Source organism: Crocodylus siamensis, chromosome 5, assembly GCF_052110815.1.
Source record: "Crocodylus siamensis isolate JL-2025a chromosome 5, ASM5211081v1, whole genome shotgun sequence".
Taxonomy (NCBI): Eukaryota; Metazoa; Chordata; order Crocodylia; family Crocodylidae; genus Crocodylus; species Crocodylus siamensis.
In genome coordinates, this window is record NC_143399.1 from 43,727,737 (window position 1) to 43,753,366 (window position 25,630).

At 42.7% G+C, this 25,630-nt stretch overlaps 1 protein-coding gene across 9 annotated transcripts in view; it reads right to left on the reverse strand.

Annotated features, from left to right (window-relative positions):
* Positions 1-25,630, reverse strand: part of DNM3 (dynamin 3) — a 366,866-nt gene that overhangs the window by 110,054 nt on the left and 231,182 nt on the right. For all 9 annotated transcript variants that reach the window (XM_090049992.1, XM_090049990.1, XM_090049991.1 and 6 more), the window contains one exon: positions 6,281-6,390. In XM_090049992.1, coding sequence (XP_089906118.1) covers positions 6,281-6,390 — 110 coding nt within the window. The remainder of the gene's footprint in view (positions 1-6,280; positions 6,391-25,630) is intronic.

Sequence of the window (25,630 nt, forward strand, 5' to 3'; positions counted from 1 at the left end):
TTGTCTCTTTATGAATAGGGAAATTAGATAGGGGAGAGATGCCCAGGAGTCCCCAGTGATACAGAATATGCCTTGCTGTAAACATAGGCACAGGCTCTGTGGGTGCTCTAGGGCTCAATCATCCACCAAAAAATTTATTGGGTGCTTAGCACCCACAAAGCCACACTCGCAGATGTTAAAAAAAAGAAACTCAAAACAAACAAACAAAAACGCTGATTACTGCGCTGTTTACTGAAAGCAACGGTGCATCACTTCAACTTGGCTCTATAGAGTCTGTAAAGATCAGGAGCTTCAGTGGGGCTTTTTGGTGCTTTTAGCTAAAGCTGATTCAATCAGCTATCAGATAGAAGTGGAAAAAGCCCCACTAAACTGCCCAATTTTTACAGATGCTGCAGAGGCAGGCTGAAGTAATGCACTGCCTCTTTTGGACTTGTGCAAGTCTTGGCATGGGTATGTGCCAAGTTTAAAGTAAAGTGCCTTGGGGGTGGGGTATGCCTACAAGCACCTGCAGGTAAAAAAAATCAGCACATATGGCTGTAAGTAAACATAGGAGAGTCAACCTGGGCATTCACTGTGACACTGTCAGCTTTCTAGGTCAAGTCTCAATGCACCTCCCTGGTTATCACACCACATATCTTTGGCTAGACCCTATGGTCCCCAACCTATGGCTCATGGGCACCATGTTGTGTGCAAGACCTTATGATACTGCTTGTAGCCAATGGAAACAGAAAGTTAAAACTGAGGTTGTTAGGGAAAGCAAAGCATGACGTTGCTCAGTGTTACTTGCTCAGTACTTTGTGTTTGGGAAAGCAAAGCTTGGGACCACTATTACAAACCACATCATTCCTTATTATCACACTGCATACAGGGCTGAGGGCTCATATCTGTACTCTGGGTAAGCATCCCTGTGGCTCTACCTTTGAAGTCCTAAAGACTCTATAGCTATAAACAGATGTCTTTGTGGCTGGAGCAGTTGTGCTTGGATATCTCCAAGCACCACTGATCAGATAGGCAGAGGGCAGTTTTTCCACAGAACGAGGCCCCTACCACTTCCAGGGCTTCAGCAGCCCGGTCCTCTGGGACAACAGCTCTGGATGCCTGGCTCTGACCTGGGGAAAACATCTGCAGGTGTAGAGTGGGGAAGCCTTGTGGGGCAACGGCCCTGGGTGTCTGGCCTCCATGTAGGACATACATCTGCAGGCACACAGCAGGAAAGCCCATGGGCATCCCCACTCTGTGCCTGCAGATGCATGTGCTATGTGGAGGCCAAGTACCCAGGGCCATTGTCCCACAAGACTAGACCCCTGAAGCCCCAGGGAAGCTCTAGCACCATAAACAAACAGTTGTCCACTGTGAAAAGGCAACAGAAAATATTACTAGGAACTGTTGTGCTCGCAATTTTGGGCAATTTGGTGAAACAAGGGACACGGACGTCTGTTCACTCAGGTTTTGTGCTGCCATAAAAATATTTCTGGTGGCACAAGGACAACATTTGTTTGCAGCCTATGTACGATGGTCCCTCAATCTGCCTTGCAGTTTGTCTCTCAGATGAAAGATTTTGCTGTGGTCATAGCCATCCCTCCCCACAATCCTGTGTCTGAACATGCAGCTTCCACTAGGGAATAAAAGATGCTGTCATATTTAAATCTTCACTGCACACATTCAAGGTTCATTAATTCCTCATTCTCAGTATCACAGGCATGTAACCATGGAGGGGAACTTCTTTTATTCTACAAACTCCACCCTCCACCTACCCATACAAGGAGGACGAAGAAAATGATAGGTACTGCTCTGCACTCCGGCCAAGGTTGATAACACAACAGTTTCCCTCTGCCCCTGGAGTACATGGAGAACTGCGTGCAACTGCCTGTCTCTTTGCTTCCCCCTTTTGGAACAGAGGGGCAACCAACAGGGAAAGAGAGCTTCCTGTGTGCAAAGGGAAGTAGGTAATAATGGACACCACCCCACCCCCCCTCGGATAATTCAACTCCCAGTCAAAGGCTGATGCTTCTCCCTTAATTAAATCAAATGTAGACCTCAAAGATCCCAGCCTCCTCCGGTTGGTCCATAGCTTCAGAATCTCCAAGCTGGTGTCCTTTCTCCATCAGACAATGGAGAGGTGAAAAGAGGAGTTACCATTAGATTAGGAAAAATAGAAGAGGAACATCCCTTCTCTACATTACAGCAGTAGAAGAACAGATGCACTCCCTATGCTTACTAATCAAAGGAGAAGTGATATCCTAGGAGAAATTTTAATAAACTGCTCTTGTCACAAGTCAAGAGAAATTTCAGCCACCTTCATGCAAGCTAATAATGCCTGTTAATATGATGAATCAACAAGAAAGACTTGATACTCTGCCACAGGGCCAAAAGGGTTATATTACAGTGGCACAGAAAAAAAATTGAATTAAATAGTGCTATCTGGAATTCCATAGTCATTACCAAGATCATCAGAGATTATGACTGCTTCCTCTTATTAGCCAAAGACAGCTGGGACTGCTGTACAGTTCCTAAAAAGAAGCACATTTGAGGCTACAGAATTTATCCCAAAGTTACAGTACTTGCCTAAAAGGAAAAAAATGCCAATCAGCAAATAGTTTTTACGGGAAATAGGTGGGGAGCGGGCAAAGTGTTTGGACTGAAATCCTAGAAGAAAAGTAAACTTTCTGGGAAGGACAGAATTTTTTTTGTTTGTTTTTGAACTTTGCACAGGAGTCTTGGGCTCATTCATCAATGCGGCCATTGGATGTGAACCTACTGTACGTGAACATATGCTTTGACAAAATCCTCCTCTCCTTGGCATTATGAGCTCTGCTTAAGAATGAATGCCAATTAATCACTGTGAGAAGTGGTGAGTGAGTCAAAAGGCAGTTTCCATCATACCATTTGCTTTAACTCTAAAAGGCTTCTACCTAGTCCATGTGAAGCAATATTTAGGAGCATATATTATTTAGTGATATGTATGATTTCAGTATGTGGAATCATTCTAAAGCTTTTAACATTCATTTGGTTCACTAAAAGACATAACTAGTTTTTTGGGTTGTTTGGGGGTTTTTTTGTCTCCCCCTTGTTTAGGCAATGCTACCCCTGTAAGCGGGATATCACTCCTACTCAAGTTTTTTTTTTTCATTTTAAATTAGAACCCAATAAGATAGGAATTTGAATTCATTATTTCACAACAGAGGCTTTTCATATACTTGCAATTATGTTTCATTTCATGAGAATTTATCTTTACTGTGAAATCAATTGTTGCAGTCTTCGTTCAGTACAGATTACCAAGTCACATTTGATTTCTGTCAGAGAGCTGCTGACTTCTGCAGTAAATCAAAGTGGCAGACGTTGTTAGTTTCCTTATGCTTCTATCCACAGCCTCCTAATTCAAGCCGGCCCTTCCTTCTCTTCAGTGAAACTAGGATTTCCCCTAGCAATGGTATTTCACAACTGGAGAGGTTTTCATAAATGGAAAAAATGCAGTATGCATAATCCAGGAAACTATTGAAATGTACAGTATCAGAAACATATGGCCATGGCAAATACCTATGCAGTGAGGGGTTGGGAATTACAGACAGAGAAAGAGAGACAGCTCATCAAAAAAAATCTGATTGAAAGGAGATTTTTCTTTAATAAGGATATTTTTACATATTAAGAACATTTGCATAGCCAATACACAAAAAAGTTATATTGCTTTAGATTAAGAAAGGCCAGTGGGGTATAGAAAGACCACAGTACTACTGCAGGAGGTTACAGCAGATGGCTGTGCCATTGTTCTTTTATAATCTGCATTTAAATACTGGAACCCTTCAACACTACAAGATCCTTGACAAGCAAAAACGGAAATTCTTGCTCAATTATTAGCTTTTCAATGGGGAAAAGAACCCAAGTTAATTTTATATAGTAAAAAAGCCAAACAGTGTAGACTGACACTTAACTGCAATTCCCCCCTCCCCAAAACTGAAACCACAAATCAATTCTTCAGTTTCAAGGAGGTATAAAATACAAATGAGATCCTCTGCCTCAGTGGATCTTAATCTTTTCCAGACAGAGACCTCCCCCCCTATATCCCCCTTATTGTGGATGGCAAGGTGGTCACAATCCTAGCCTCTGCTCATGACCCTCCAGTTGAAAACCCCTCCAACTAGAACATTTAGCTCAGACCTCAACAGCCTTGCAATGTTACTGCAGGCAGAATTCCCAGATTTAGGAGGGATTGGATATTAAAACACATTTGATTTGAGCCAAAAGGGAGATGTTTTGGAAGATCAAGGAGAAAAATCAGCTGCCTCACAGTAGCAATGAAGTTGCCACTGTAATTAGAATTTAATATAAGTTTCCCCAGGAACAAAAATGTCCCATTTTTTCTGTTGTGAGTTTCTGTTTATAAGCTGTTTATATTACGTCAAAGTTATCTTGGCTTCTTATCGCTGCCCTATCATGTCTTGACACACCCATGTGTATTTCAGGATATTTGTAATGCAGCTTACAGATGCTTCAGGACCTAGTCAAAATCAAAAGAATAGTATTTCTCACAGATATGGCAAACATGTTATATCTTCAAGTTTGTTTTCACAGCCTATGTGAAGATGCAGTGAAAATGCATGCATATGAAAAACAACTGATCTTTTTTAAAAAAATGTATAAACTTGAAAATGATTTTGTTTCAGATATTTCACATGAGTTTATGTTTAAAAAGGTATTTATAGCCATTAACAAAAAAGAGAGGAAACAACCTTGTGGAATGTACATCTCTTCTAGAACAGAGCTTAATGCCCGACATACATGTGTACATCCCATACCCCCGCCAAACACACACCCTACTTTATCCAGTATCAATAAAGGTAGCAAGAATACAACATGACAGTTATCTTCAATGAGTGATCTCTGTGCAATCTTAGCATGATCTTTGTATGTGTGTACCAAGAAAAGTAAAATGTTTTATATTTTAACATAAACAGATCATTGGTTACAACTCAGTAAAGGGAAAAAAAGTTTTAAAAGCTTTCTTCATGATCTAGAAATGTGACCAGTGAATAGCTTTTTGCTCCCACTCCTAATACGCATTTGTGAAGACATTTTCAAAGCTCATTATTTAGAACAGAATGAGAGCACGTGCCCAACTAATAGTTTAGCAGCTGTAACGTAAGACTTTCTTGGGAGGAGATTTCAGCATCAGTTTCAAGCTTAGTTTCTGGTTTCTAGATCCAGCAGCCACTGGGAGTGGTTCAGAGATAGCATGCATAGCCATTGCAGGGAGAGTGCTCCACTTTGCTCTGCAATAACTACTTACAGCTAGTTCAAAGGAAAAATAAATGGCTCTGCATGGAGTCACTTTTGGGCTCCTCACCCTAACAGCAAGTGAGCATGTTGCAGAGCTTTGGAGGGTGGGATAATAGGAGGAGATAAAAGATAAGTATTAAAAAAAAAGAATATTGTTGCTGCAGATACTTGGAATTTCCTAAAAATAGAATTCTTGCAGAGCTTTGGAGGGTGGGATAATAGGAGGAGATAAAAGATAAGTATTAAAAAAAAAGAATATTGTTGCTGCAGATACTTGGAATTTCCTAAAAATAGAATTCATGGAACATTCATCTTATCCGCTGACATACAGCTCCACTGAGCCAACTGAAAACTCCTCCTTTTAGAACAAGAAGATGGACCACATTTCTAGAAGTGATGTAGGATCCACTCCATTCTGTTTGTTCTTAGTATCAAAATCACCTGCATCCTGTGGAGGTGGGGGGAAGAAGGAACACAATCCCTTCACAACTCCTCATTCAAAAGATGCAGAGTAACTGGAAAAATGTTGGGTGAATTTTACTGAATAAAGACAATAATACATTAGAAATGCAGGGGTGTCTCATTTATTCTTTATTCAATTGTATTTGAGAAAAAAATCCACAGTTAGTAGGGGCACTTAGGGACTGATGGTGCCGAAGAACTGATGGCAAGATCCTCAGCTGGTCTAAGTCTGCATAGTTCCAATTAAGTCACAGGAGTTATACTAATTTTCACCAGTGTCAGGCCCAGTGATGTTCTAGCAAATATTGGCGGTCAGGTGGCACAAAAATAGGAAAAAGAAGGGACTGATGATTTATACTGAGAAGAATGCTAAGCCATGGTGAAATGAGTCAGGATTAAAGCAAAAGCATAAAAACATGACCCAAGACCATTTAAATGGATGAACTTTCTCTTATTTAATGGGAACACCAGAACTATGGCCTTTTTTCTTGACTTGATCATTTTGTCAGATCTACCTGCAAAGCAGTTAGCATATTTTTCTTACCTTTGCTCCGTGTTAAACAAGGCAAAGATATGTTTGCTTGACATGAAACTCTTTTCAACATCCCGCACTTTCAGGTTGTCCAAAGGGAGCATATACTTCTTTTCCTTTTCCTAATAAAAACAAATTAAACCAAAACTCCTGTAAATAAGTTTTAGAGAAGTTATTATCAACATGCTATAGTTACCTTTTTAATGTTATGTTGACACCCACTCTACTATCAGTGAGTAAACGAATACCTGTAATTGAAAAGTTCAGCTATAGCCTATACACCAATGGATATCAGAAATGACAAATCCAAATCCATATGATTCTTTCATTGAGTCCATTCAGATACTGAAATCTGATTTTAAAAAATGTAAGCATCTGCTAAATATTTTTAACTGTTTGAAAACCATGGCCATGAGATGCAGATTTAGATAAAATCAGTCTATTGACAGTCATCCTAGAAATAAAGTGGCTTATCCTAGAATTGAAGTGGCTCATGGCATAAAATTCACCGACATGTATAATAACTTATTACTATTGTTACCAATGCAGAGTGGTAGTATTTGGAGGCACCCATCAGACTCAAATTCCCATTATGCTAGGTATTTTACAAGCAAAATCTGTTACCAATCTAATGAGTCTATGATCTAAGGAACAGAATCATAGAACATTAAGGTTGGAAGGGACCTCAGGAGGTCATCTAGTTCAACTCCCTGTTCAAAGCAGGCCCATCCCCAACTACATCATCCCAGCCAGGGCTTTTGTCTAGCTGGGGCTTAAACCCTCTGAGGATGGAGGTTCCAGCACCTCTCTAGGCAACCTGTTCCAGTGCTTTACTACCCTCCTTGTGAGAAAGCTTTTCAAAATATCTAACCTAAATTTCCCTTGATGCAACTTGAGACCATTATTCCTTGTTCTGTCATCTGCCACCACTGAGAACAGTTTAACTCCACCCTCTTTGGATCCATGTATGACCAATTTCATTTTATTGCATTAAATTATGTTATTTTGTTAGTTTAATATTTAGGGGCAACATCACCATAACTGTTTCCCAATTTTTAACTAGGTTCACTAGTTTGTTTATTATTTTATTAAGTTTTTGTATTCCAGATCTAGAATGAAAAACTCTCCCAGCTCATTATGCTAAAGCGAAAAGTCTTTTCAGTCTTTGATACTTTCCATGCATTAACCCACACTGAACTAAGCAGCACATCAAAAGATAATGTTCTAGATCATAGTGCAATCTACTAGGGACATTAACTTAAGCATCAGAAGGCAAAATTCTACAACACTTAGTAACAGAGTTTCAGAATAGCTAAGAGTATAACAAGCCCTTTTTAGGGAAGAGTCAGGAATTTGAATGGGACAAAATTTGGCCAGTAAAGTTTTCAGAATGAGACCCAGTTTCCTTAGAGAGGGAATTGATTTTTTAGGCTGTTTCCCCCCCCCATAAAATCTCTCCAAGGTATTTTCTAACATACCAGAACCTGTGTAAATAAATTAAAAGCCCCTCAAGAATTAATCTCTTCTAAGGAATATTTACAATGAAGTGCATAGTATATTTTGGTTAATGTACTATGCTGTGATATTATAAATCATGTTGTAAATTGTATTGGCTCCATTTACAAAGGTAACTAGAAATGGCAACTATGCAGCTATGCTTGACTGACTCTGATATGAAAATATATCCCATTATATAAACTCAGACGGGATATTCATCTTAAAATTATAAAACAAATCATATTGTATATTCAAAAATAGTATAAGCTGCAGTACACAGAGGTGTAATATATGTTGTTACATTTCTTAAGATCATTTATAACTTGTCAACACTTCCTCCAAAGGGCTTTAAAATTAATTTATTTCTCCTTAAGTCAGAACAATGACATTGATATTTTTTAAAAATTAATTTCAGTGCTTTGCACTTTATCTTGCTTTGTTATGAAATGGTCTGAAGAGGTTTCTGATGACAGAAGCTACTTGTTGATACCCTACGAAACCACAGAAGTGAAAAAACAAAAACTGACAATCAACAGAAAACCTATACCAAGAACGTAATCTCTACATACATTTCTAAAAGAGAGTTTTATACACCTTGTTTGATGCTGAACTGTGAGAAAGTGTCTTTTCCAGCCCCCACAAAGGAAGAAATGCCTACTGAAGACTAAGATGTGGCTGGCATTTGTTTACATGGCCTCCTACCCAAACAAAAAGGCTGAGAGCGCAGTTTCCGAGAAAAGGCAAGGGAAGGGTGTCTATGTTTGAAAGTGCTTCTGAGAAAACACCAGACATGAGCAATTAGGATTACAAAACACAGAAGAATAGGCATCACAGATTGACTACAATATTTAAAGCATACAGAAGAGCTGATGACAACTTAAAAAAAATAGAAAGGAAATACCAACTTCATACGAACTATTCCAATCTGAGCAATAGATGAACCCAACACCAACACAGCCTTATCTCATTTAAATGATACCATGGAGGCTCCAGCCCTGGACTGGATCTATATACAGAAGTTTATAACTAAATATAGAAGCCATGGCCCCTATCCTGAGGAGTTTACAGTGTAAAAAAGACAGAGATATACGCAGAGAATGGGAGGAATGGGGTAGGGCATACTCACAGCAGTGATGACAAGCATATGACTAGCTTCATTTTTATTTTCCCACCATTTGTTCATGAAGCTCAACAAAACAAGTGTAAAGTTCTGCACTTAGGACGGAAGAATCCCATGTACCAGGACAGCCTGGGGGCTGATCGGCTGGGCAGCAGCTCTGCAGAAAAGGACTTGGGGGTTACGGTGGACAATAACTTGAATATGAACAAACAGTGTGCCCTTGTTGCAAAGAAAGCTAACAGCATGTTGGGCTGTATTAGTAGGAGTGCTGCCAGCAGATCAAGGGATGTGATTAACTATTCCCCTCTATTTGGCACTGGCAAGGCCACATCTGGAGCACTGTGTTCAGTTTTGGACCCTCCCCTCTCCTCTTCCCCCAATCCCCCCCACTACAGAAAGGATGTGGACAAATTGGAGAGTGTCCAGCAGAGGGCAACAAAAATCATTAGGTGGCAGGTACCATGACTTCTGAGAAGAGGCTGAGGAAACTGGAGAGAAGTCTGGAGAGGCAAAGACTGAGGGGGGATTAAATACCAATCTTCAGCTACCTCAGGAGGGGTTCCAGTGAGGATGGAGCTGGACTGTTCTCAGTGGTAGCAGATGACAGAACAAGAAGCAATGGGCTCAAATTGCAAAAGGGAAATTTAAGTTAGACATCAGGAAAAACTCTCTCACTAGGAGGGGAGTAAAGCACTGGAACAGGCTACCCAGAGACATTGTGAAATCTCCATCCTTTGAGGTTTTTAATAGGCCTGCGCAAGGTGGCTAGTATTCGCTTTGGATGTGGACTTGGCTGATTCGGGGGCCAGTGATTCAAATCAGTGTCCTGAATTGATTCGACCAAATCAGACAGGCCCCATCCCCTGCCCGCTCTCCAAGCCCTGTCAATGGCTGCCCTGACCGGCCCCAGTGTCCCAGCCTTTTTTAAAGCCCTGGATTCATCGGCTGCTGCCAGGTGGGGGGGGGGGGGCGAACAATCCCCAGTGCCCCACGCTGTGGGGGGGAACTCTGCCATGAGCCCCTAGAAGTCCTGACGGCCACTACAGAAGCTGGTGAGTGGAGGCTTTTTTTTAAGAGCTGGGGCAAGAGGAACAGCCATGGTGGTGGGGGGGCTGGGAGAGCGGGCAGGGGTCAGGGGCTTCATGGCAGAGCCCTCCATGCAGCACAGGGCAGTGGGGGACAGTGGGGATGCCCCCCCACCTAGCAGCAACCAGTGAGTGGGGGCTTTTTTTTTGAGGAGCTGGGAACTGGGGCATCCCCGGAGCAGCCATGGGGAGCTAGGAGAGTGAGCGAGGGTCGGCGGGGCTGGGGGAGCAGGCAGGGGATGGGGCCTGGCAGGGGTCCCCCCATGGTCCCCTCCCCCTTCTTCAGCACAGAGTGCGGGTCCAGCTACCTGTGGCAGTGAGCAGGGACTGCCCAAATCTCCAAAGCTCTCCAAATCTTTTCTAAATCAATTCAGAGAGCTTCGAATCGATTCAGACCTTTTATTGGAAATTCGGCCACCAAATCAGGCAGACTCTCCTCAGAAGAGAATCAGCACCCGAAGCTTCACACAGCCCTAGTTTTTAAGATCCAAGTAAACAAAGCCTTGACTGGGATGATGTAGTTGGGGACGGTCCTGCTTTGAGCAGGGGGTTGGATTAGATGATCTCCTGAGCTCCCTTCCAATCTAATTTTCTATGATTCTATGGTTTATTTATAGATTAGTTTTTCTTATGAGGCAAGCAAGCACATACAAGCTAGGGGTTGAGTGTGACATGAATGACAAAAACCCTCACTGACTCACTGCTAGCAGGAACTGTAACTTCCTTTTTGGTGAATACAAATTACACTATTTCGAGCAAGACAGGGATGTAACTTTTACCCTCCTTATTTCTTAGACGTGGAAAACTCCTCGTAATGTGCATTAAAACAATCCAAGCCAAGGAAGCCCTTTATTCCCATGAAATGATGTTTCATCACCTGTGGTTGTAGCAAATGTTCTCAAAAATACTTACTGGGCTAGTCATAGTCTATGTTTTTTGTGCAGTTGACTAATAGACTAACTAGCTGTTAACAACTGACAATGACATATTGACATGCTTTAAATTTATCTATTCTTTCTGCAACCTTTCTCTAAATATACTAAAAATAAATACTGCTGAAATCAAAAATGTTACAAAAGGGTGACAAAATGAAGTCAAGTAAAATAAAGATCTTGCTTAATGTATCCTTTAAACTTTGCTCGTTTACTGAATTAGGACTGGTTTTCAGCAAGAGGAAGGCAACAGATTAAAATCTAGGATTTTTTCCCCTCTTTCCTCCAGAAGATCCTTGGATATAGGGAAAACACTTGGATATTATTTATCTGAATAGGTTAGAAGGGTGAATAAACCCATCTGTAGCCTTTGACAAAGAAAACAAATTATTAAATTACCACATCTTCCCTTTAGATATGATGAAAAGGATTCTCTTTCTGTGACTCGTATGTTTGGCTTTACCTTTATGATGCGCCAATTAGCTAGTCTGAGGTCTTTGCTCTCCCCAAGAACTTAGAATTGAAGGCACCCTCAGGGCTCTCTGCAGTTTCTAGCTAGGTCTGTTTGAAAGTAATGGTTTCCTGACTAGTGACAAGACAATCTTAACATCACAAAATGGGACAATCTTTTATCCCTGCTTTGTAGTCTGAAGAATGTAAGCAACACTCGCGGAGGACAACATGCCATATCAAAAATGTAATCCTCAGATTCTAAAGGGTGGGATTTTCAAAGCACTGAGCAGTAGCCTAACTCTGCTCCCAGTGAAGTAAATGGGAGTTAGGCCAATGCAGAAAAATCCAATCCTTTATAGGTAAAAGAGTTTCTTATAGGACTCCATCTGGAAGGACAATATCCCAGAGTACAAATTCTTGTGCAGATGACAAAATTTAGCCATATAGAAGCTCTTTTAACAGAGAAGCCATATAGGAGCTCTTTTAACAGAGACATTATTATGCAGGTCTTTTATGACAGCATACCTCAGAATCGAAACTGTAAGATAAAATGATGGCCAAATTCCTTTGAAGTAAAGCAGAAGGCAGGGATGATGTACACCTTACAGACTAACTAAATCAGAGATGCATAGCATAAGCTGTCATAAGCAGTGGCTTACTTCATTGCCATCTGATGAAGTAGACCACTGCTTACAAAAGCTTATGCTATGTATCTCTGATTTAGTTAGTATATAAAATGCAAATCTACTCTGCCTTCTGCCTGATTTCAGTCTAACACAGCTCTGAAATAAAGTCTAGAGCTAGCAGCCAGATCTTAACTAGGCAACTCACTGGCTTCTCTGTACCCATAGCTACATCTATAGAAAAAGAACTAGCACTTAGATAACTCACAGTGGTGTTGCAAGGCATCATTTTTATGGAGAAGCTGGTGGCAAGCAAGATTTTAGATGAAGCACAAAGCCAAACTCCCATTTCCTCTGTCAGGCCTGCAGAGCAGTTATGTAGTAGAGAGAAAAGAGAACAGTACCAGTATCTAGTTCTCATAACATTATACACAGGAGGTCAGTACTCCCATTATCTCCATTTCAGACAGGGAAATGGAAAACGACAACAGAACAGACTGCCCTATGAACCCACTAGGTCCAAATGACAGTCTTTAAATGAAGAAAGTAGAAGGTTGTGTGAGAGTAAGGAAGTACCTGATCCTCTGGTGAAAATACTTCTATCTGCTTACACCCCCAAAACAAGGTTATTGATGTAGACTTGCTTATACCCAAATCACACTTTTCCTTTCTGCAGGGAGCAGCCCACACTGTGACAAGATACTGTAAAACTGCCAAGTATCATAATTCCTCCACTTGCAGCTTTTATAGCATTTAAATCAACATCCAAGATCTAGACTGTAATCTAACTTTAAACACACCCAAGAGTATCATCATGTTTATATTCTAATTTTATTTTTATCTTGAAGTTTAAAAAGCCATACAGCTTCTCCACAGTGATCTTTGTTTTACCACACTTGGCGTTACAGAATAAGCTGCATATGAAGGTTTAAATTTGCTACATAAGGCACTGATGTTTTTTTGTTGCAGGAAAAAGAAAAAGGCAAGTAAATGAGTAAAGGCCACTCAGCTATGTAGGTTTCGGGCCTTACGTTGCTTGTAAGGACACCTGTAGAAAATATAACCAAAGTCTGGCGTTAAAATGCAAATAATGCAGACATGATTATTTTAACATTTTTAATGAAAAATCACTTAATAGGCTGCACATGATAAAACAGTATTTCTTCCACCTATATACCTCTCTGTCTCTCCACCTCAAGCTACCAGATGGAATTAACTACTGCAAACAAAGCAGGGCAGCCAAATATTTTTTTTTTCTCAAGCTTCTTCAGCCACTGCAAAATTGATAATTGTATAGGGTTCCTTTCCTAAGAAAGAGCCACAAGCCTAATGGGAACCTCCATGTTACTTTTTTTAAAAGGGGTTAATTTTAGAAACCTCCTACAGCTATTCCTGAAATATTGCTTCTCCATACATGTAGTTTTGCTGCTAAACCCAGCCAAGAGGGCAACTCCTTTTTAAACAAATTCTTGTGACATAGGGGCAAGTCCTCTAGAATGAAGGGCTTAGCATACAAAAAAAAAAAAAAAAAAAAATCACTGGATATTTTCTGGTATCTATTGGTTATACTTGTAGTTAGAATGTGGTGGGATTCTTGTACTGACAATTTTTTTTTATAATGAAAAAGGTCATTTTTGTCATAATCTGCCATTGAGAATTTGGAGGTTTTAGTGAATGTTTTCATGCGAACGTTTTCTCATGAAAACTGAAAATTTCCATTCAGAACCACTGCAGTGCTTCATGGGGGAGACAGTACTTTGTACCCCCTGTTCTCTTCTATGGGAGGGCCTCTTGCTGTCAGATTATATCCTGCATGATGCAGCAGCTCCTGTCGAGCTGTGAAAGTGTGCTACAGGAGTCCCATCTGTGCAGTACATCATGGCCAATGAAGTCTGACCAAGGAGCTTTTTTTCCTTTTTGTCATTGTATTTACAATGACATCCTAGCATGCTATCTTAGAGAAGAAACACACATACTCAATGCGCTCATGGCAATGCCATTGCAAAACAAGCACGCAACACCTAGAACAGGGCTGGGGAATTATTTTAGGTGGAGGGCCACCTACTGAGTTTTGGCAAGCCATCAAGGGCCACATGACGGGCAGCCATAGGCAGAAAAATATTAATTTTCTAAATATTTTAGGGGTCCCGCCGGCCAAATAGAATGGCTTGGTGGGCCACATCTGGCCTGCGGACCGCATTTTGCCCACCCCTGACTTAGAAGAACTGAATCTAAGAAGGCTGAGCACTTAAAAGAAAGTTCCAAAAAAGAAAATACTAGAGAACAACTTACACAGAATACGGCTCTGGCTGTGGAGGCAAACCAAAAGGTTAGGAATGTTACAAACAGAAGCTGTCGAGCGCAACCACCAAATCTAACATACGTGCAATGCACAATTCTTTTAACTCATGTTATATTTACGAGAATCAGCTCTTTGATGCAAACAGACAAGCCAAAACCAAAATTTAAGATAAGCAAAACTGAAAATGGAGCATCAAAGCATTTTTAGATTGAATATATCTCCATGAATCTACTTCCATGAATTATTAATATATTCGCTAGGTTATGACAAAAATTATAGATTATTTCTATTTCATCTTCCCTAAACTTTTTCTACACATTTATTTTTCCCTAGTCTGTAACTACTTTTGTCTTCCAAAATGCTTTTAAACACACTTGATCAGAATCTTCTTTCTGGTACCTCTTCAGAAGTCCATCTGCTGATGTGAACCATCATGGTACCAAAAACAAAAGGGACCGTCCCTCTGTCGTATAGCAGTTATGGCATCCTCCTCTGTGGTAGGGAGACCTACGTTCTATACCATACTCTCAGGACCATTTTTCTTTTTAACACTACATAGTTATTTGTTGAAAAATAGAAATAATTCTGGCAGCACGTACCAGAACCCAGATCTCTCCCTCTGAAAGGGATATCATAACCCCTAGGCTATAGAAACATGTTTTCTGGTGCGCCTCAGGGCTCGCACTTTTGGCTGTGCAGTGGTTCACCTCTTTCAACAAGAGGGATGGGAAGATCCCCCATCCACCTTCTTCTCTAGTTTGGTGCATAAGGCACTATCCTGGGAAGTAAGAGATGCAGGTTGGAATCCCTTTGGGCTGAGAAAAGCCTAGAACTTCTTATCCTACAACTTGGGTGGGTGCTCTAACCATTAAGCAAGAGGGCAGCATGTAGGTGCTACTCCCTCCCCCAGTTAGGTGCAAATCCTTTGTGAATGAAGACAGCTAATATGCAGCCTGAGTCAAGATCCCAACACTCAAGAGAGGGGTGGGGTTGAGACATACCTCTGTGCTTAGTGTTTCCTATTGGTACCTCAGCACTTCTGGGCTTTCTTGTTCACCTCTTTGGAGGCACTTATCCCTTCCCCATTTTCTGCACAGAGCACTTGGTCACCTGAACCAAACCAAAATAATTCTCTCTGCACTGTTTATGTAAGGAACTTAAGCATCAAAGCTCAATCACACTGTACTACTCTTTTGGGACAACACACTTCATGTTTAGCTCTGGCATGCTAAAATGTAGATTCCTCCAAGACCAAACTGGATCTTGCCCTCAGTGATTACTCTTATGGTAAATAAGAAAGATTTTTTTAACCTTATTCTTTGTGATAGAGCCTGTTTATGATCATTTGCTTTTTGCCACTGCTGCTCAAGTTTCTTCATTTCGCTTTTCACCATGTTGGTCTGTACAGATGATGACAAAGGAAGTACTGCTGTAGTGTAGTGAATCTATGCAGGCAAGCAGTCAGCAGTTACAGTAACACACCAAGTCCTGTGAGATCTGACCTTTCAGCTGGGTACAATTTCCATTAGAACTTTTTGACACTTTGATGAGTTTATGCATTTTAAAGGGAGAAACATCAGTGTTGGATTCTCTTCTCCTTGGATAAGGGTGGGATACAGATTATAGTTGAACAATACACTGTCCAGTTCTTATACTAGTTCTGTTAGAACCACTAAAATACATGTAAAAAGAAACATCAACATTTTAGCTTTATTTCCAGCTACTTGATCTTTTACAATTGGCACATGAAAAATAGAGTCTTGCAAAAGTTTCACAATTCCGTGCTAAGTGTATTAGGTACACCTTTGCTTTCATTTAAAAAAAAAAAGCCCAGTCAGGCTCTGGAGCGGTGAGAGATGCGCGGGTGAAGCCCGCTGCGCCCCCGCTCCCCCGAAGCCCCCCAGACATCCCCTCAGCAGCCGCAGAGCCCCCTGCCGACCCCCAGCACAGCCGGAGGTAAGCGGGCTCATGCTGGGAAGGGGTTAACTCCTCGCTCGCTGGGAGGAGGCCGCTGCCTGGTGCCAGGCTGGGTCAAGCCCCCGCCCAGGCCCCTACTTGGCCCAGCCCCCCAGGGAGCCCCGCGACCAGGCTGCGTAAACAGGCATTCGAGTTAGCGCGGAGTTCACGCAGGAGAGGGCACGGGAGGGCACGAGACCCTGCCTGCAACCCCCCAGAGTAGTCAGCCCCAGCCGTAGCCAGCCTACCAGAGGCATGACACGGATGGGCACGTGCCGCACCCCGAGGGTCCCCTCGGGCTCTGCGGCCCCCCCATCGGGCACCTCAGAGACGGCCGCCCAGACGGAGCCCATAGTTCCAGGCTCCACGCAGACGGGGCCCCTGGCTCTTGGCTGCGGGGGCTGCCTGTCCCTTTTTCAGGCTCTGGGGCCCAGGAGCATGGCCACCTCCCCTTGCGGGGTCTGGTCCCTACTGGGGTCTCTGGCACGCCAGCTGGAGGAGCTCCAGGCCACAGTCCAGAGACTGTGCGCCATCAGGGACTGCGAGCAGGAGATAGACTCCTACTGCCAGGCCCTTCTCCCCCAGGAGCCACAGGGTAGAGCACCGTCTCCCTCCAGGACTAAGGAGGACTCCGGGACCTCCTGCTCTGCCCAGTCAGGGGCATGGACCAAGGTGGTCAAGGGCCCCAAGGCCCGCCGCACCAAGGCCCCTTCCTTGCCGGAGCTTAGCAACAGGTTCGCACCTCTTGCACCCTCAGCAGAGCCTGCTCAGTTGCCAGCTCCTGCAGGCAACCCAGGCTCAACCACAGCTACTGGCCCCACTCTCCCCAAGTCAAAGCAAAAGGTGTTTGTTGTGGAAGACTCCATCCTGCGGGGCACTGAGGGGGCAATCTGCCGCCCCGACCCCTTAGCCTGGGAAGTCTGCTGCTTCCCGGGGGCCCGAATCCGAGACATTGCGGAGAGGATCCCACAGCTCCTCCGGCCCACAGACCACTACCCCATGCTCCTTATTCACGTGGGCACCAATGACACAGCTCGGAGCACCCCCAGCCAAGTCATGAGGAGCTACAAGGAGTTGGGAGTGGAGCTTAGGGGTCTGGGAGCTCAGGTGGTGTTTTCGTCGATCCTCCCAGTCTCGGGCTATGGGCTGAGGAGGGAGAGGAGGATCCATGCAGTGAACCAAAGACTGCGACGCTGGTGTCATCAGGAAGGCTTTGGCTTCCATGACCACAGCCTGCTCTTTGGCGAGAGAGGCAGCGAGCTGCTGGGAAGAGATGGCCTCCACCTCTCTCCCCTGCGGAGGAGGCTCTTCTCAGCCAGGCTGGCTGACCTGCTCCACCGGGCTTTAAACTAAGCCCGCTGGGGGATGGGGGGACTACTGCCACTGCTGGCCCACTGAGCGACCCTTGCAAAGCCAGCAGACCAAGGCACTTAAGGGAGCCCACCCCTGCCCCAGCCCTGGCACAATCTGTGGGCAAGGCAAGAGCCCCTAAGGGCACACTTGCCTGCCTGTACACTAATGCCAGGAGCCTGGGTAACAAGCAGGAGGAGCTTGTCCTCTTGCTCAGTGCAAAGAATTATGACGTCGTTGGGATAATGGAGACCTGGTGGGACTCCACCCATGACTGGACCACGGGTATAGAGGGCTATACCCTGTACAGGAGGGATCATGTTGACAAAAGGGGCAGGGGTGTAGCTCTCTATGTGAAGGAAAGCTACATGTCCCTGCAAGCTGATGTTGGCGACCGGCATGGACAGCTAGAGACACTCTGGGTAAAAATTTGTGGGAAAAACGGCACAGGGGACACAACGGTGGGAGTCTACTACAGACCTCCCACTCAAAGTCCTGAGCTTGACCAGGAGTTCGCCTGGGAACTGACTGAGGCCGCTTGCTCCAGGACCTTGGTTGTCATGGGTGACTTCAATTACCCGGACATCTCCTGGGAAGATCACTCAGCAAAATCCGAGCGGTCGCAAAGCTTTCTCTCGTGCGTGAATGACCTCTACCTGACTCAAGAAGTCTATGGGCCAATGAGAGGCAAAGCGCTGCTCGACCTGGTACTGGCTACGGGGGACGACCTAATCGGCGACCTAGTGATCGATGGAAAGCTGGGTGACAGCAACCATGAGCTGATCACCTTCACCATCCGCCGTAAAGCTGGCAAGTCAGTCAGCAACACGGAAGTCCTTGACTTCAGAAAAGCCGACTTTGACAAGCTCAAGAGGCTTGTCGGTCAGGCCCTTAGGGACCGTGACCCCAGGGAGATGGGGGTTCAAGAAGAGTGGTTGCTTCTCAAGGAAGCGATCCTCAGTGCACAAGCTAAATCTATTCCAACATGGAGGAAAGGCACCAAGAAGGCACAGCAGCCCCCCTGGCTCTCCATAGACCTAGTGGACCTCCTGCGGCTAAAAAGGAAAGCCTACAAAGGATGGAGGATGGGATTCACCTCCAAGGAGGATTATTCTGCGCTGGTCCGGTCCTGCAGGGAGCAAACCAGGAAAGCCAAGGCTGCAACTGAACTCCAACTAGCTTCAGGCATCAAGGACAAAAAGTCCTTTTTCCGATACGTGGGGAGCCGGAGGAAAAGCAAGGGCAATGTTGGACCCCTGCTAAACCAGATGGGGCAACTGACGCCCAGGAAAAAGCCAACCTATTAAATAGGTACTTTGCGTCAGTCTTTCATCAGTCCCGTGAGACGCCCTTGCCTGCTATGGGACAGGGAGATCCGGGTGATGGGGATCCCCTACCCTCCATAAATGCCGACCTCGTGAAGGAACACCTTGAGAAGCTGGACACCTTCAAGTCAGCTGGCCCTGACAATCTGCACCCCAGGGTACTCAAGGAGCTGGCGAGCGTCATAGCCCAGCCCCTGGCACAGATCTTTGAAAACTCCTGGCGCTCTGGTGTAGTGCCCGAAGACTGGAAGAAGGCCAATGTGGTGCCAATCTTCAAGAAAGGGAGGAGAGTGGATCCGGCTAACTACAGGCCGATTAGCCTGACTTCTATCCTGGGGAAGATCTTAGAAAAGTTTATTAAGGAGGCCATCCTTGAGGGACTGGCCCAGGCTAACATTCTAAGGGATAGCCAGCATGGGGTTGTTGCGGGTAGGTCTTGTTTGACCAGTCTCATTTCCTTCTATGACCAGGTGACCTATCACCTGGACAAGGGAGAAGAGATTGATGTCATATATCTTGACTTCAAAAAAGCCTTTGATCTGCTATCCCACGATCACCTCTTGGCCAAACTGCCCAGTTGTGGCCTTGGCTCCACCACGATCCGCTGGCTGGGAAACTGGCTCCGTGGTCAGACCCAGAGGGTTGTAATCGATGGCAGTCACTCATCGTGGTGCCCTGTGACCAGTGGGGTCCCTCAAGGCTCTGTCCTGGGACCCATACTGTTCAACTTCTTCATTAATTATGTGGACACTGGAGTCAGGAGTGGACTGGTCAAGTTCGCCGATGACACCAAACTTTGGGGCAAAGCATCCACGCCAGAAGATAGGCAGGTGATCCAGGCTGACCTGGACAAGCTCAGCAAATGGGCGGACGAGAACCTGATGGTGTTTAACACCAAAAAATGCAAGGTTCTCCACCTTGGGAGGAAAAACCTGCAGCATCCTTATAGGCTCGGCAGTGCTACGTTGGATAGCATTACAGAAGAAAGAGACCTGGGGGTCATCATTGACCACAAGATGAACATGAGCCTCCAATGCGATGCTGCGGCTAGTAAAGCGACCAAAATGCTGGCTTGCATCCATAGATGCTTCTCGAGCAAATCCCGGGACGTCATTCTCCCCTTGTACTTGGCCTTGGTGAGGCCGCAGCTGGAGTACTGCGTCCAGTTTTGGGCTCCACAATTCAAAAAGGATGTGGAGAAGCTTGAGAGAGTCCAGAGGAGAGCCATGCGCATGATCAGAGGTCAGGAAAATAGATCTTACGATGACAGGCTGAGAGCCATGGGACTCTTTAGCCTGGAAAAGCGTAGGCTCAGGGGTGATCTGATGGCCACCTATAAGTTTATCAGGGGTGACCACCACGATCTGGGGGAACGTTTGTTCACCAGAGCGCCCCAAGGGATGACGAGGTCGAACGGTCACAAACTCCTGCAAGACCGCTTCAGGCTGGACATAAGGAAGAATTTCTTTACTGTCCGAGCCCCCAATGTCTGGAACAGTCTGCCAGTGGAGGTGGTTCAAGCACCTACATTGAACACCTTCAAGAGTAAATTGGATGCTTATCTTGCTGGGATCCTATGACCCCAGCTGACTTCCTGCCCTTTGGGCAGGGGGCTGGACTTGATGATCTCCCGAGGTCCCTTCCAGCCCTAATGTCTGTAAAATCTATGAAATTTCCACCACTCATTTGGAAAACCATTCCTTAAAAATTCTTTTAGTCCTTGAAGGCTAAAGGAAACCTAGGAAAACTCAACTTTCTGAAGCAAAAATGTATTTTCCTTGTGTGGCCATTAAGTATTTGGAGAGATATCATGCCTTCAGGATTTTTTTTTTTGCACACAAGTCCTTCTTACTAAAAGTGAAATTATAAATATACAGTTCCATCATAGTCTTATTTAAATAGGATCTTCCAGAGTTAACACGTCCCTCCATGCAAAACTCATAAAGATGCAACAAAAAAACCCAAAACAAAATAATGGTTCATTGCATGTGCATTCCCCTAATTGCTTTTTATCATTTAAAGCTTTCAGACAGTAATCAATTTCACTGTGGCAGAGATTACTGCAAAATGCATTAAGAAGTTCACGCCTGTGGCAATGGTCACTGAAAATATTTTGGAAAGCATCCCAGAACTATAAGACTTTTTCCAGACATCCGAGAGAAACTCTGGTATGACAGAGCTTCTGGCCTCAACTTTTTAACAGCAGCAAGACATTTTTTTGAGGAGTAGGTTTCAGCCGTTTTTCTTTAGCCAGTCAAAATGCTTGGGTCATGGAAAATGTAAACTTCTGACAAACCTGTCAGAAGATATCTGCCCTTATAAGATAGTGAGACTGATTGCCCAATTTTTTGGTTACTATGCATAAATAAATTCTGGTGTGTGCACTTCACTAAAGCAAAAATGCTGAGTGATATCAGAGGGGGAAGGACATCACCTGGTTGGGATCAATATAAATTTGGACTCTTGGAAAACAAGTAGCTTCAGATTTTCTCACACAAAAGGAAAAAAGCACAGGAACAGGACAACCCCCCAGTTAGAAATATATTTTTCTACATAAGGGTGATTAAATTTTTTTAAAATTACAAGTTGTATAAACCATCACATATTCAAGTTCCTAAGCATGTGGCTAAAAACAAATATTTTCAGAATTTGATCAACTAAATGAGAAGCATCCTAAAACAAAAATAATCTAATGGGCAAACAAATTTGGAGCATCTAATTCTAGCTATAAGGACTGCAGGACACACATTCAGCCTCTAGGGAGGCCTCAGTCTGTAAGTCACAATTATCCTGTAAAAATATACAATCAGGGGAATCATGTGGCTGGCTTGCAAAACTGAGGCTCTCTGTACAATATGAACAATATGAACGGACTTTTTGCATCATAACAATTAAGTAAAGTAATAGTTAAATGGCCTCAGGACCAAGCCCAGGAGTTCCAGTCAAAGATGAAACCTGCCCACTCAAGCCCATACTATGCAGGCCTGAGCCTAAAAATTAGACAGGGCAGACTGCTTGGGTAAGTACCTGAGTGGTCTGAAACCCACCCCACACTGCTCAGGTTCTCTAGGCATGGGAAGTCAGGAGGTATGCACTCAAAACCAACCAGGTGTACATCTATTTTGTGGGCCTGGGAATAAGTGGATAGGACTTATTTCTCAGCTGACATCTTGAACTCTCTCCAAAGGCTGTAACGTTACAGTCCAAGAGACACAGACCAACATATGAACATTATTCCCTTCTTACTTTCACCATACCTTTTAACCAGGACATTTAAACATTCAATCTCCTTACACTCTAAGTCTTTCAGAGCATAGATTTTGTCTGCCTCTGTCTTGTATGGTACTTATCACATAGGGGCTTTCATCTTAATGATGGATTCTACACTTTACCATAACAGATGTTGAAAAGCAGCAACAAAAAAATGGAGTAATAAAAAAATGACTTAAAAAGATGGGCATAAAATCATGGAAAAACTATTGGGAGAATATCCATGGTAACATGAAAACCCTGCCAGGAAGAAATTAAGGATATCTCCACAGCAACACTTTATTGTTGTCAGGTTCTTTTCAGTACTGTCTTTTCGTATGTCAAGTCTTTGAAAGTCCTTGGTATGTACTGGACTGCCTTACATTCAAGAGCTTCTACAGGTCATGTTGCTTCTGTAACTGCCAAATTTCTTGGGTGAGAAATTGCTTAGCACCTTTTTAAAAATTTCACAAGAATCTGTATTGTACGGTCATTATAATGAGAATGGGTGAAAATATAGTACTAAATACATACTATCCTGACTTTAGAGAAGCCATAAATCATTCACCATCTGCTTGTAGTGTAAGAGTGCATTTCATGCTTGGGTCGAGTAGCATGTCAGGTTCTTCTGAAGTTTTTTTTTTCATGTGGAGACCTGCTACAGCACCTCCAAATCCAGTTATGTCCATACTGACTCAGTGGTAAAATCAGACATAGTCCATAATGGTTCTTTCTTAGTCCGTTCATCCAGAGAGGAATATGGGCATTCATAACCTGTACAGATCAGGCATGGCAATCAACTTACATATAATGAATGCACATGGCAACAAAAGATAATCCAAGAGTTAGCAAGGTTTTTTGTATACACATAAGTAATGTGTACATCTTTAGCCAGTATGCTGAGTTTAAAAGCAAAAGACCAAGAATGCAGAGAAAAGCCACACACTTAGGTACTGAGTGCAGGCATGAAAGCACTGAGCAAATATGCAAATACGCTCAAACTGTGAGACACAATAAGTCAAAAAAGTATGAAAAAAATGCTTACGTTCTGTAAAAAGTGCCAATGCATTAAGAGAAAACACCAAGGAGCTTGCAGAGCTGAAGCTCAGAAGAAAAATATGTACTGAAATGCTGATAAAACATGCCTAAGTAGTGAACCAAGTCCTGAAAGAAGTGGAATAACTGCTTACGTGCCAATCAAGAAAAAAGGGTCCATGAAATGCCAAAACACACTATTCAAGTCTAAAAAGATAGGAGACAATGAACGGAACAATGCTGGAGGCACAACTGAGGTGCAAAAGAGATGGGAGGCTAAAACCAACTACAGAGCAATGGATAATATTTTCAAAAGCTGATGACTTCAGAGCCTAACTGTAATGAAATAAAACTTTTCCGAACTTTCACCCAGTCAGGGGGCGGGGGGGAGGGGAAGAGAGAGAGATAGAGAGAGAGAGATAGAGAGAGAGAGAGAGAGAGAGAAGTTATTGAAGGTCTAGATGCAACTTCTGTTGAAGTTCCTTGCAGTCAATTTGTCTTTCATTGCAGTCACTGGAATGTTTTAGGCACAGTGGTAGAGACATTTAGTAGTATCTCATGTCTACGGTATGTGGTAGGTTGGGGACTCATATACTAATAACTGTTTTCTCAAAAGACATTTCCTCCTGCTCTCTGTGGAGTGCATAAAACTCTTGAAGTGATGTTATACCCCAAATCCTGCCAATCATGAAGACCAGCATCTCACAATTCCACTTTCCCAATAATTCCTCACGACCACTCTCACCAAATACTGTGCTCATTAAGAGTCCACTTCTTTGTTTTGTATCTCCTTACAATCAGACTATTACCAACCTTGCTGGATCTCATTCTAATAAGTCGAATAAGTCCAGTTTGGAAAGTCTGGTGAGCTAAAAAATGTCTATAAATACCTAATCCGCTGTGTCATTTGCATTCATTAGCTACATTATTAGGAGGCCTTTCTTTCTGGAGAATCTAGCCAATAAGAAGACTATAATCAAAATAATAATTTGGAGTATCTTGAACAAGGCTTATAGTTGCCACAATATTTCTAATGGGTTGGTAAATGAAAAATCAATGCAACTGCTTTAACAGAAAAAACATTACAATTCTAAAGCAAGCTTTTGAAAAAAAAATCCTATTCTGCTACCTATGCAAGTTACAGAGATGTCAAAACAAGAGATAAGTAATGTCAATGTCAAAGTCAGTATAGTATTAAAATATGGGAAACAGGTTAAAAACAACAATAAAGTTGTACTAGAAACTGCGAAGTTGAAAAAAGCACAGAAGAGAAAAAAATGTTATATCATTCAATCACATCATCCATTAGGCAGGCAACACATTTGCTCCTTTGTAAGAAAGAAGAGTATTGGGAAATGCTGCATTCCATAGTGCAAATAGAATTTTTCACCAATATGGGCTCAGCAGGCAGTAAGATATAAATATTCTGTGCTCCGCTTGCAGGGCAGTATTATAATCATTTTGTAAAGAATCACCAAGGATATGTACATCAATTCTGCATTATACTAGTATAGAATGTGAAATTCCCAGACAGTCAGTCAAAGATCCGGGCAGAAAACCAAATTCCATGGTTTTTCGGGTTTTTTTCCAATATTATATCAAAATGTTCTTTTTTAACTAACTTCTTGAACTTTAAAAGAAACACTCCAGCTCACCTTAACATTTTCAGGTTATACAGAGATTGCCATCTCAAGGAAGTACAGCTAGAAACAAATATATTGTAAGAATTCCATAATTAAGTAGATTTTAACTTTATTTCCTAATGAAACCACTACTGTAGGAGCATAATTCCAAGTTACAAAAGATCACTAACCTACTTGTCAAAATACAGAGCTAAATTTGATAGAGAATTTGCAGCTTTATCTTGAAAATCTCAAGCAATAAAACTAAAATATCAAGCACTGAAATAATAAATGCTGTAGGGTTTGTGTAGATACAGTAATTCTGGAAATGATCTTGGAAATCTTATTCATATGTGTAACACTTATTAATTTATAAAATTTCATTAAGGTTAATGACCTAATTGCATGTACAGTTATTCCCTACATGAATAAGAGTTGGGGGAAATTAGTCCACTTATCACATAAAGTTTTAATTGGTGCTGCTTATGAAGATATTGATAGCCAATAAATGAACAATTGTCCTATATTGTCTGAATACCTACTTATAATAATATCCTATAAGTCTACATAAAAATGAATCAACTAGGAAAGAGTGATTGTCAGGAAACAAACTCCTCTGCAAAACAATTCAAAACAGAAACAAAAACTTCATTATATTTCTCCAAATATATGAACCCTCACCAGAAATAAAAAAACAATTTTCTTGAAAACCTCTGTATTTTGTATGAAAATAGGATATTCTTTGTGAAAATATTAGTACTAAAAGCTATTTTAAAATTAGTTCTAATGGGTAATGTGTTTTTTTACGTGTTC